Source organism: Sorex araneus, chromosome 9 (assembly GCF_027595985.1).
Source record: "Sorex araneus isolate mSorAra2 chromosome 9, mSorAra2.pri, whole genome shotgun sequence".
NCBI classification, from domain to species: domain Eukaryota; kingdom Metazoa; phylum Chordata; class Mammalia; order Eulipotyphla; family Soricidae; genus Sorex; species Sorex araneus.
In genome coordinates this window covers 68,875,064-68,887,563 of record NC_073310.1, presented here as the reverse complement: position 1 = coordinate 68,887,563, position 12,500 = coordinate 68,875,064, and the positions used below count along the sequence as shown (strand labels likewise).

Below are 12,500 nucleotides of genomic sequence, written 5' to 3'. Positions count from 1 at the left end.
TTTATTTTTAAGAAATTTTTTTATCTATCACCGTGAGAGGGACCCTGGCCGACTTACACACTTTCGTGCTCACGTTTCCGTCGTACCATGATCCAATCCCCCCTCTCCACCACCCGGGCCCATTCTCCGCCACCGAGATCCAGGCCCTGCTTTTTCCCTTGTGTACTGAGGCCGCTCAGGATCTACTCCTTGGCCCGCTTGCTTCCTTCCTTGCTTCCTTCCTTGCTTCCTTCCTTCCTTGCCTGCCTGCCTGTCTGCCTGCCTGCCTGCCTGCCTGCCTGCCTGCCTGCCTGCCTGCCTGCCTGCCTGCCTGCCTGCCTTCTCGCTTGCCTGCTTGCTTCCTCCTACTCTTTTGCTTGCTTTTGCTGCTTACGCTGTTGCTCGCTCACTCGCTTTGGCTTGCATACTTGCTTTTCCTTGCCTGCTTTCCTTATTTATTTATTCATTTATTTATTTATTTATGTATGTATTTATTTATTTATTTATTTATTTATTGACTTATTGACTGACTGACTAACTGACTGACTGACTTACTAACTAACTAAATTTTTTTTAAATGAATTACCGTGAGGGACCCTGGCGGACTTACACACTTTCGTGCTCACATTTCCGTCGTACCATGATCCAGTCCCCCCTCTCCACCACCCGGGCCCATTCTCCGCCACCGAGATCCAGGCCCTGCTTTTTCCCTTGTGTACTGAGGCCGCTCAGGATCTACTCCTTGGCCCGCTTGCTTCCTTCCTTGCTTCCTTCCTTCCTTGCCTGCCTGCCTGCCTGCCTGCCTGCCTGCCTGCCTGCCTGCCTGCCTGCCTTCTCGCTTGCCTGCTTGCTTCCCCTTACTCTTGTGCTTGCTTTTGCTGCTTAAGCTGTTGCTCGCTCACTCGCTTTGGCTTGCATACTTGCTTTTCCTTGCCTGCTTTCCTTATTTATTTATTCACTCATTTATTTATTTATTTATTTACTTATTTATTTTCAAGAAATTTTTTTATCAATCACCGTGAGGGACCCTGGCCGACTTACACACTTTCGTGCTCACATTTCCGTCGTACCATGATCCAGTCCCCCCCTCTCCACCACCCGGGCCCATTCTCCGCCACCGAGATCCAGGCCCTGCTTTTTCCCTTGTGTACTGAGGCCGCTCAGGATCTACTCCTTGGCCCACTTGCTTCCTTCCTTGCCTGCCTGCCTGCCTGCCTGCCTGCCTGCCTGCCTGCCTGCCTGCCTGCCTGCCTGCCTGCCTGCCTTCTCGCTTGCCTGCTTGCTTCCTCTTACTCTTTTGCTTGCTTTTGCTGCTTACGCTGTTGCTCCCTTCCTTGCTTCCTTCCTTGCTTCCTTCCTTCCTTGCCTGCCTGCCTGTCTGCCTGCCTGCCTGCCTGCCTGCCTGCCTGCCTGCCTGCCTTCTCGCTTGCCTGCTTGCTTCCTCCTACTCTTTTGCTTGCTTTTGCTGCTTACGCTGTTGCTCGCTCACTCGCTTTGGCTTGCATACTTGCTTTTCCTTGCCTGCTTTCCTTATTTATTTATTCATTTATTCATTCATTTATTTATTTATTTATTTATGTAGTTATTTATTTATTTATTTATTTATTTATTTATTGACTTATTGACTGACTGACTAACTGACTGACTGACTTACTAACTAACTAAATTTTTTTTAAATGAATTACCGTGAGGGACCCTGGCGGGCTTACACACTTTCGTGCTCACATTTCCGTCGTACCATGATCCAGTCCCCCCTCTCCACCACCCGGGCCCATTCTCCGCCACCGAGATCCAGGCCCTGCTTTTTCCCTTGTGTACTGAGGCCGCTCAGGATCTACTCCTTGGCCCGCTTGCTTCCTTCCTTGCTTCCTTCCTTCCTTGCCTGCCTGCCTGCCTGCCTGCCTGCCTGCCTGCCTGCCTGCCTGCCTGCCTTCTCGCTTGCCTGCTTGCTTCCCCTTACTCTTGTGCTTGCTTTTGCTGCTTAAGCTGTTGCTCGCTCACTCGCTTTGGCTTGCATACTTGCTTTTCCTTGCCTGCTTTCCTTATTTATTTATTCACTCATTTATTTATTTATTTACTTATTTATTTTCAAGAAATTTTTTTATCAATCACCGTGAGGGACCCTGGCCGACTTACACACTTTCGTGCTCACGTTTCCGTCGTACCATGATCCAGTCCCCCCTCTCCACCACCCGGGCCCATTCTCCGCCACCGAGATCCAGGCCCTGCTTTTTCCCTTGTGTACTGAGGCCGCTCAGGATCTACTCCTTGGCCCGCTTGCTTCCTTCCTTGCCTGCCTGCCTGCCTGCCTGCCTGCCTGCCTGCCTGCCTTCTCGCTTGCCTGCTTGCTTCCTCTTACTCTTTTGCTTGCTTTTGCTGCTTACTCTTTTGCTCGCTCTCTTGCTTTGGCTTGCATACTTGCTTTTCCTTGCCTGCTTTCCTTATTTATTTACTTATTTATTTACTTACTTACTTACTTACTTACTTATTAAATTTTTTTTTAGTGAAGCACCGTGAGCTAGAGTGGCTGACTTACACACTTTCCTGCTCACATTTCGGTCTTACCATGAACCAGTGCCACCCCTCCACCACCCGGGCCCATTTTCCAACACCGAGATCCAGGCCCTACAAGGGGAGACCCTTGTGTACTGCAGGTGCTCAGGGTCTACCCTTTTGCTTGCCTGCTTGCTTCCTTGCTTGCTTGCTTGCCTGCCTGCCTGCCTGCCTGCCTGCCTGCCTGCCTGCCTGCTTGCCGGCCTGCCGGCTGCCTGCCAACCCTCTTCTTGCTTGCCTTCCTGCCCGTGGGCCTGCGGGCCTGCTTGCTTGCTTGCTTGCTGGCTGGCTGGCTGGCTGGCTGGCTGGCTGGCTGGCTGGCTGGCTGGCTGGCTTGCCTGCTTTCCTTTTTAAAAAAGAAATTTTTTTTTTTAATGAAACACCGTGAGGGACAGTGACAGACTTACACACTTTCGTGCTCACGTTTCAATCAGTTGTACCATGATCCAGGGCCCATCCCTCCACCCGTGATCCTATTGCACCACCCAGATCCAGGCCCGGCTTTTCTGCTCTGTTCTGACGGTGCTCAGGGTCTATTCTTTGGCCTGCTTTTGCTTGCTCACTTGCTTTTGCTTGCCTGCTTTCCTTTTAAAAGAAAAAATTATTATTACTATTTTTTTGGATCTAGCTCAAGCCTCTCTTTGAAATCTATCTGAGATGTTTGCACGACTTTCATAGGATAACCCCGCCCGAATTTCCTAGACGGAGGGAGGGTGGAGGGCTGATCGGGTAGGGGTGGGTGAGAGAATGAGACCGACCGAGAATGGACACGGCGGGGTGGGGTGGGGTGGGGTGGGGTGGAGAGGGGAGGGGAGGGGAGGGGAGGGGAGGGTGGCAGGAGCCATCTCGGTGGCGGCCCCGGAGCTTCCTGGGACTTGTGGTCCGTGACCCGGGGTTTCGGTTTCATTTCTCTTCCCGACACCCGCTCCCCCCCCCCCCCACACACACACCGGGGGCGGGGGGAGGGAGGGAGAGAGAACAACAACAACAACAACAACAACAACAACAAAAGACAACGGTGTCCTTAGAAGAGGCCAGAGGGAATCTGACTCCAAGCCGGCCGGGTCGGCCGCCTCCTTTTTTTTTTTTTTTTTTTTTTTTTTTTGCGCGACCATTGCCCGGAGGGTGAGGGTGGGGAAGAGGAAGAGATGCCGTTCTCTGTCCGTAGCTCGCTTGGAGATAAGATCTGCTAAGCGCTCTCGGTCGGTCGTAGGCTTAGGACACGCACCTCAGCGGTGGGGTCGGGATGGGAGGTGGGGTGGGTGACCGATTTCAGCTGGGCGCTGGCGCCGCCGCGGGGGAGGGGGAGCACGAGAAAGGGAAAGGCGCGGCTGCGGGGGGCGGGGGCTCAAAACTCGCGCTCCCTCCCTCCTTGGCCCTTCAAGAAACAGCCTTTCTGGAGATCAAACCGATCCTCCTCTCCTCTGAGGTCCTGGGTGCCCGATGTGAAGCGCCGCCGCCACCCCCCCCCCCCGGGGGGGGGGGCTGACCGGACAACAGAAAGCCCGGGGCAGGGGAGGTGGGACGGTGGGGGCGATGGTGGCGGTGAAGAAACTTTGGTGAAGATGCGGTAGCATAAAATAAAAGCACCGTGAACGGAAAACGGGAGTCACGGATAAACTTCCCCTTCGGTGGAACGGGGGGGGGGGGGGGGAAGAAAAACACCAAAAAAACCAACCAACCCTCCCCACCCCCCCCAAAGAAAAAAACCCAAGGCACTTTCATCAGCAACGACAGTCAGTCAGAGAGCTTTGCTTTGTTCGCAGGGAACAGTGTGCCCAACTCGCCAATCCCCCCGCCCGCCCCGCGCCCCTCCCGCCCCTCAGCCCCTCTCACCCCTCCCACCCCTCGGTCCCTCCGCCCCTCCGCCCCTCCGCCCCTCCCCTCCGCCCCTCCCACCCCTCGGTCCCTCCGCCCCTCCGCCCCTCCCACCCCTCGGTCCCTCCGCCCCTCTGCCCCTCCCACCCCTCGGTCCCTCCAGCCCTCAGTCCATCTCCAGGGATTCCAACCGGGGTCACGGGGCGGGGGCCGCGCGTGGGCGGTGTAGCTGCCCGTAGTTCACGTGACGTGTGGCACAGGTGCCTTACTTAACTCCTGTTTCTATTTTTTTCCTGCCATCCGCGCTGCCCGCCCCCCGCCACGAAAAATCTCTTGATGGAGTTGAGTCCGGTTGACGAATCTATGCATGCAACTCGGAAAACTTTGGGAGACGAAATTTGCAGAGGTTTTGGGGCTGCTCGGAGGCTGCCGGCGGCGGCGGTGCTGGGGGGGGGGCGGGAAACCTGCGGTGTGCTGGGGATCCTGGCGAGGCACAGCCCCGGACCCCTCGCCTATGTCCCCAGCCACCTCACGCATCCCTTCGGTTCTTGTAGTCGCGTCTCCATCTCGAGGTCGTTTTAAAACGTGTTAAGCCACGTGAAACACGCACGCACGCACTCACTCACTCACTCACTCACTCACTCACTCACTCACTCACTCACTCACTCCCGCCCGCCCGCACTCCCGCAAGCCTCAGCCGCTTCACAGTGACCGATTCGACTCGGGAACGCTGAAGAGAAAGGAGCGGGCGGCCGTGCGTCACGCCACTCGTGGTGGGCGCCGCTGCGCCACACCGCTTCACGTCCCGGATTTAGCTCCACGAGTGGCTACGACTAGGGTGTGCTTGTTCCCGAGGCGGGTGCCCGGTCGCCCTAGAGGCCACGGGGCCGGTGGTCGAAAGCTCCACGGGGGCGAATCGCTCCTTTCCGCAGCCTCCTCCTCCTCCTCCTCCTCTCCTCCTCCTCCTCCTCTTCCTCCTCCTCGTTTCTCCTCCTCATTTCTCACAGCACCCGGTGCCAAAGGCCAAAACAAACGTCTTTGTGTCCCAGAGGAGGGGAAAGCTCACTCTCTTCTCTTCTCCTCTCTCTCTCTCTCTCTCTCTCTCTCTCTCTCTCTCTCTCTCTCTCTCTCTCTCTCTCTCGTGGGTCAGGTCGCCTATGCCTATTCCTTCGGGGAGGTTGGCCCCTGACAGACGGGTCCTCCCCGGTCCTTTCGTCTTTTGTCAAGTTCATGGGGCTTCGGTGGATCTTCTGAGCTCTCGGTGCCTTGTCCGTCCAGCCCGCCCCCGCCTCCCGCGGAGGCGGAGGAGGAGGAGGAGGAGGAGGAGGAGGAGGAGGAGGAGGAGGAGGAGGAGGAGGAGGAGGCCACGGGAGAGGGGAGAGAGGCATATGTTCCAATGATCCACGGCCTCGACCGGAGGATGGAACCTGGGCCTCTCCCCTCCCGCCCACGAAGCATCCACTCGGCCCGTGGAGCGCTCTCTCTGGCTCTGGCGTCCCACCCAGTGTGAATAGGCGATGAACTAGAGGTTTTGAATCGCAGGATGACCCGCAGAGAGCGGCCTAGGAGTCATGTCCCTGTGACTCGCGCCCCCCCCAGATCCTCCGCTTGACCATCATGCCACCTCAGAGAAAACAGAGCTTGATTTCATTCGGTGCACCTCGATGGTACTTCTGTCTCACCCAATAAGAGAGTATCCAAATCTGTTTTCAAACTAGTACTTTGGAGGGGGAGGGGAGGGAGAGAGAGAGAGAGACAGAGAGGGAGAGAGAGAGAGAGAGAGAGAGAGAGAGAGACAGACAGACAGAGACAGAGACAGAGACAGAGACAGAGAGAGCGCGTCAGGGGTTATCCCTGAGTGAGTTCAGTGCAGAGTCCAGGAGTCCGGAGTGATTTTAACACATGGCTGGGGATTGGCCACCCAAAACAATCCAATCAAAGAAGCAAACAATGACCGCAATGAGCGCTGGCGACTGGTGCTGGAGAAGAGAGGGAGTGCAGCAGGGAGGTGGCTAGCCTTGCACACGCCCCTGATCTGAGTTCAACCCCTGGAGTTCCCATAGGGTTCCACGAGCTCTGCCGGGAGTACTCCCTGAATGCATAGCCCTGCCGGGAGTACTCCTTGAAGGCATCCCAGGGATATGCCCGGAGCCCGGCTCAGGCGTGTGGCCCCAAAACAGATGCACAGAGAAGGAGAAGGTTACGGGGTGGGGAGGGGGGGCTTGGGGGGGGGGAGAGGCAGACGACGGAGATGGACACGGACACAGACAGACAGACAGACAGACAGACAGACAGAGAATGGGCGGGCCTGCGTGCACGCGATGAAGCACACGTACTGAGTGGTGGGGTGGGGTTTTAGTGTGTGTGTGTGTGTGTGTGTGTCTGTGTGTGTGTCTGTGTGTGTGGGTGTCTGTGTGTGTGTGTGTCTGTGTGTGTGGGTGTCTCTGTGTGTGTGTGTCTGTGTGTGTGTGCGTGTGTGTGTGTCTGTGTGTGTGTCTGTCCGTGTGTCTGTGTGTCTGTGTGTGTGGGTGGGGGGGGTCGTCCTCCTTCCACACCCTGTGTCCCCGGATGGCCCTGCCCCGTGATGTCTGTTTCTCGAGGCAAGGGACGGTGTGACTTAGTCTCCCTCCACATCATCCGCGCGGGGATGGCGATCCCACAGAGGGTGCTCGGGCGCCACCTGGCGTCCGCTTTTCTTCGGCGCCGGAGCTCCTCTGGAGGTGACGGCAGCGATTCGGTTGCAGTGCCCGAGGCGGCCTTCCAGGAGGTCGGCGTCCCAATCGAAATTGGTCCCGCTGTCAAGGCGCCACCCCACGAGGTCCGACGGCGGAGATTGGAACTGCAGGCTTATAGGGGAGGTCCTGTTGCCTTCGGAGCCGGGTGCCGGCGCCTGGCGGGGCTGTCCGGGCGGGTCGACCAGCACTCCGCCGGCGGGTGGCGCGTAGCTCCAGGGTTGGCGGCGGCCCGGAGCGGGGCCGATGGCCGGCCCGAGCCCGGGTCCCGGCCCGGGCGCGTGGCCCGGCCCTCCGCGGGCGGGTGCCGCCGTAGCTCCGGGCTCCCGCGGCGGCCCGGAGCGGGGCCGATGGCCGGGCCGAGCCCGGGTCCCGGCCCGGGCGCGCGGCCCGGCCCTCCGCGGGCGGGTGCCGCCGTAGCTCCGGGCTCCCGCGGCGGCCCGGAGCGGGGCCGATGGCCGGGCCGAGCCCGGGTCCCGGCCCGGGCGCGCGGCCCGGCCCTCCGCGGGCGGGTGCCGCCGTAGCTCCGGGCTCCCGCGGCGGCCCGGAGCGGGGCCGATGGCCGGCCCGAGCCCGGGTCCCGGCCCGGGCGCGTGATCCGTCCCTCCGCCGGTGGGTGGCGCTGTCGCTCCACGGTCCGCGGCGGCCCCGAGCGGGGCCGGTGGCCGCCCCGAGCCCGGGGCCGCCCGGGCGCGCGGCCCGGCCCTCTGCCGGCCGGAGCCCTTGCCGCGTAGCTCCGGTGTTCTGCGGCGGGCCGGAGCGGGGCCAAGGGCCGGATCGGCCCGGGTGCGTGGCCCAGCCCTTCGCCGGCGGGTGGCGCGTAGCTCCAGTGTTGGCGGCGGCTCGGAGCGGGGCCGATGGCCGGCCCGAGCCCGGGGCCGCCCGGGCGCGCGGCCCGGCCCTCCGCGGGCGGGTGCCGCCGTAGCTCCGGGCTCCCGCGGCGGCCCGGAGCGGGGCCGATGGCCGGCCCGAGCCCGGGTCCCGGCCCGGGCGCGCGGCCCGGCCCTCCGCGGGCGGGTGCCGCCGTAGCTCCGGGCTCCCGCGGCGGCCCGGAGCGGGGCCGATGGCCGGCCCGAGCCCGGGTCCCGGCCCGGGCGCGTGATCCGTCCCTCCGCCGGTGGGTGGCGCTGTCGCTCCACGGTCCGCGGCGGCCCCGAGTCTTCCCGGGCGCCCGCGCTGGCGCTCCGCCGGCGGTGGGTGCATCGCTCCAGGGTCCGGAGCCGAGTGGGGCCGATGGCCGGACCGGGGCCGGAGAGGAGCGGCGCGGAGCGGACCTGGTGAACGGGCGCCCACCGACCGGGCCTCGGCGGCGGCGGCGGCGGTGGCGGCGGCTGACGTTTTCCGGGTACCTGCCCCCTCCCCACCGCCCCGGTGGCGTCCCCCGGTGCTCTGAGGGGCGGGGACCTTGGCGTGACGGCGGTGTTTGGTGAAGGGCGACTTGCCGCACCCGCTCTCCCCGCGTGCCCGGCCGGTGGCGCCGTGAGACGAGGGCCGGGGAGAGGGTGACGGGGTCCGGCTGTGAGCCCGCGGGGGCGCCTGGTCCGCGGCGCCGCGAAGGAAGGGGACTTAGAGGTTTTTTTTATTCTCCGGTCTTTCCGGGCTAATGATCCGACCTCCTCGCCCTCCGGAGCCGGCTCCGAGGCGGGACGTCAGCTGCGGGCGCCCGCCCGCCCGCCCGTGCGTGGTCGCCGTGCTCTCCCCCTCCCCGTCCGCTCCGAGTCCTGACCGGTGGCTTTCGGGGTGTGTGTCTCGGGGGTTCGGGCGGGCGGGGGTTCGTCCATCCGCTCGGGGATGCGTCCGCTTTTCCCCGGGCGGCCGCCGCCGCCGCCGCCGCCGCCGCCGTCGCCACCGGGTCGGCGCGTGGCTTCTGGCGCGGCTTGGACCCTGCCGAGTCACGGGGTCGACCAGTTGTCCCCTGGAGTTCCGGGACTCTGGGCGATGGGGCTGTCCCAGGTGCCGGTGGCCGGGTCGCTGTTCCAGAGGGTGCCGCGGGAGGGAGCAGATCGGTCCCGCTCCGGGCAACGGTCCTTTTCCGGTGTGACGGGGCCGGATTGGACCGCGAGATGTACGCTGACACGCTCTCTCTCGGTGGCTCTCTGCCGTGAGGATCGGGACCGGTCGTTCCCCCGGGTGCGTGTGAGGAGCTGGGGGCCTGTCTTGAGGACTCCTCCCTGGCTTCCCGCCGCCTGAGCCGCCCGCCTGGGCCCTGTGCGCCGGCTCTCGCGTGCACCCGGGGGCGGTGTCCCCGGCCGTGGCTGTCGCTCCTCCGGTCTAAGGTGCCCGAGGCCAGCCCGGTGTCCGTGTCCTCGGCGCCAACGGACCCCCCCAGCCTCGCGTGTCAGGCGTCCTCCTCGCTCTCGTCGGGGGTGGGTCCGGTCGGGGCCGGACATTGCCCTGAAGTCGGAAGTGCGGGCGAAGGCTGAAACGGGCCTCTCCCCTCTCCGGAGGGTTGCTGTCCTTTGCCCGCACTCCTTCGGGGCTCGGTCCCCCTCCTCGCCAGGGGGGGAACTCCGCGATGCCTCGCTTCTCTCGCGCTCTCTCAGCCGATCGATGTGGTGTTGGTGCGCTCTCCCGGGCCGGGCCTAAGCCGCGCCAGGCGAGGGACGGACATCCCTCGTGGATGGGACCGCTCTTCTCGTTCTGCCAGCGGGCCCCTCGCTTCTCCTCCACCCCCGTGGGGGCGTTCAGGGGTGCGGACCCCGGCCCGATCCCGCTCTTCCCGCTCTCCCCCAGGCCCCGTGCGTGGCGGGGGAGCGGGTTTCGGGGTCGTCTGACGCAGCGGACAATCCTCGCTCTGCGCCGGGACCCCGCGGGGTCCCGTCCTCTCGGGCGGGCCCCTCCCCGCGGTGGGGGGGGCCGCCCGGCGGTGGCGCGCGCGGCCGCGCCTCACCCGGTCCTCGGTGGTGCCCCTGGAGCGCTCCAGGTCGTCCTGTCAGGTGCCCGAGGCCGAGTTGGTGGTGTCGCTTCCCCATCACCCGGACTTGCTGTCCTTCCCTCCCCGGGCTCCTCCTGGTTTCGGTTGGCCCCTGGCCTTCCAGGGGGGTCGAGCCGGTCGTCCTCGTCGCGGGGTCGCCCGCCGTTGCCTCCTCTGCGGTTCGCCGCGGGGCGGTGGACGGGGGAGGGCCTCCGCGTTCCGGGCGCGCGCCCGCGTGCCTCGCAGTAACTGGCACTAGCGCGTGGGCGTGTGAGCGGCAGTCGGTGGGTCGCCGTCGCGCCGGGCTCTGGGAGATGAGGCGTCCCCCTTTGGGGCTCTCTCTCGCCTGGTCCGGGGCTTCCGCCCCTCTTCCCCCGTCGTGGGGGTGGAAGCCGGCCTTCCCGTCCCGGTGGGCGGGGGCCGTTTGCCGGGTGCTGCGGAGGGGCGGCGGGCCCTCCCGCGGGCCCGGCACGCGACGGACCTGACCGCGGACGCTCACGTGAGATGCGGTCGCGGCCCCGCTCCGGCGGGGACCGGCCGCCGGACCGCTACGGCAGACCCCCCCAACACGCGGTGTCAGGGGAGTCCGAAGGGGAAGGTGGTAGCTCGCCCAGGTTAGGGGGGCGACGCCCCCTCGGTGGAGAAAAGCCTTCTCTAGCGATCCGCGAGGGTGCCTTTGGGGTACCGCATCCCCCAGCCGCTGCCCCTCTTTCTCCTGCGCTGTCAGCCACCGGTAGTGGAGCCCTCCCTTCCTCGCCGCCCTGCGACGGGGAGGGGTCCGCCGTCATCCCCTCAGACGTGGGGGGGTGCCGTGCGCGCTCGCTCTTTGCCTACCGCGGCCCGCGCCTCCCCCTTCTGGGTCGGGGGAGGGTCCCGTCGGGCCGGGCCGAGCTGGCGTCCCGGCGTCGGGGCGTCGGAACGTCGTGGTTGGCGGTCGGGGCCCGGATGGGCCCGCGTGCGTGTGGTCGGAGTCGTGGGACGGGTGTGCGCGGTCAGGGTGTCGTTTCTGCCACCGTTGCGACCCCGTGCTCCTGTTGACCCGGCCCGCTGTGCCCCCGGCGGGAGCCGTGCTTCCCGGCGGGGGGGAAACGCTCTGTCCGCTTCCCGTTCCCCGTGTGGTGCCGCAGCCGGCGGTGGTGCTGCGGACCTCGGCTTCGGGGTGTGTGCTCTCGGGGGGTCCCGTCTCGGCCGCCCGGCCGAGCGAGGCGCCGCCGCGCGGTCCGCGTGGTGGCGGCGGCCCCCCCGGGTGCCGGACGTTGCCGCCTGGGCTCCGGGACCCTCGGTCAGGGCTCGGGCGGGCGGACGGAAGAGGAAAGGCGAGAGGCTTGTGTTGCGGCCCGCGCGTGCGGGCTCGCGGAGGTTCTGGGCGCCGTCGGCCCTTCCCGCCCCGCGGTGGGGCCGGGGACGGGTGGCGGTGGTCGGCGTTGGACCCTCCGGGCCCCCGGTGGCGGGGCGCTGCGGTGACGCGTGTGGACGTGGCTTCCGAGGCGGAGGGCGCGGGTGGGTCGGCCGTCGGGGCCGGCCGGCGTCCCGGGCGTGGGCGCGGGACCGCCCTGGTCTGTGGGCGGTGGGATTCCCGTGCGTTGTTTTCCCGGCGGCCCGGTCGCCCCGATGGGCGCCTCCCGCTCTCGTTGCTCCTCTCGGAGCCCGTCTGGCGCGCGTGCCGCGTGCCCCGGCCCTCGCGGGCCCGGATCCCCCCGGCCCCCTCGGGCCGCCCTCCCCACGGGAGGCTGTGTGTGCCCTTGCGGTGGCCGGGCGGGCGCTTCGGCCCCCGTGGCCCTCCTCCCGCGCGGTCGCCCGCCGGCGGCGGCTGTTCTCTCTCGCCCGGTTGCAGGTCGTGCCTGCCCGCCGGGACCCGTCGTGCCTCTGGAGCGGCCGACCCCACCTGACCGGGCCTCGTTTAGCCCGGGGGGGACTCTGGTCGGAGGTGCGTGCGGTGATCGGAGGGGTGGCGTGCGTTCTGTCGTCGGTGCGGTGGGGGGCGGTCGTGACCGTCGGTCGACTCTGCTGCCGGTCGAGGAGGTGCGCTTGGTCGGGGGGTGTCTGACCCGTCCACGCCTGGCCGGTCGGTCGGTGCCGGGCGAAGCTCGAGTCCTTGCCCGTTCGGTGGCGGCGGTGGTCGCCGTCGTCCGTCTTCGGCTGCCGCGGGACCGCCCTTGTGCTCGGAGGCCTCGGGTGGTGAGATTCCCGCGGTGGGCCGCTGGCGGAGGCGGCGGCGCCCCATGCCGGATGCCGCGGCCCTCCCCCGCGTTTTGGGGGAGCCTGGCCCGCGGAGGGTTCTTCCCTCCCCGGGGCTCCTCGGGCTCGCCCCCGCTCCGGCCGGCCTGCCCTTTCCCGTGCCGCCTCCTCTCCTCCGGCCTCGCCCCGTGTGGCGGCCGGGGGGTCGCCGGCGTTTCCGGCCTCTCGCGGGTCTCCCCGCGGGCCTCCTCTCCTCCGCTTCTCGTCCGCCCGTCGGGCTGCTGCCCGCGTCGTCCCGGTCCCCCGCGGCTCGCCCGCGCTCGGGG

General features: G+C 65.5%; 1 protein-coding gene across 1 annotated transcript in view; it reads right to left on the bottom strand.

Moving 5' to 3' along the window:
* Nucleotides 1-6,967: 6,967 nt before the first annotated feature.
* The window catches only part of LOC129398801 (collagen alpha-1(III) chain-like), a 13,241-nt gene continuing 7,708 nt past the window's right edge, over nucleotides 6,968-12,500 (bottom strand). The window contains exons 4-11 of the mRNA XM_055117889.1: nucleotides 11,882-12,500; nucleotides 11,144-11,837; nucleotides 10,483-10,544; nucleotides 10,114-10,251; nucleotides 8,809-8,966; nucleotides 8,530-8,618; nucleotides 8,211-8,356; nucleotides 6,968-7,295 (exon numbers count right to left, since the gene is read on the bottom strand). The exon at nucleotides 11,882-12,500 is cut by the window's right edge and continues 367 nt beyond it. Coding sequence (XP_054973864.1) covers nucleotides 6,968-7,295; nucleotides 8,211-8,356; nucleotides 8,530-8,618; nucleotides 8,809-8,966; nucleotides 10,114-10,251; nucleotides 10,483-10,544; nucleotides 11,144-11,837; nucleotides 11,882-12,500 — 2,234 coding nt within the window. The remainder of the gene's footprint in view (nucleotides 7,296-8,210; nucleotides 8,357-8,529; nucleotides 8,619-8,808; nucleotides 8,967-10,113; nucleotides 10,252-10,482; nucleotides 10,545-11,143; nucleotides 11,838-11,881) is intronic.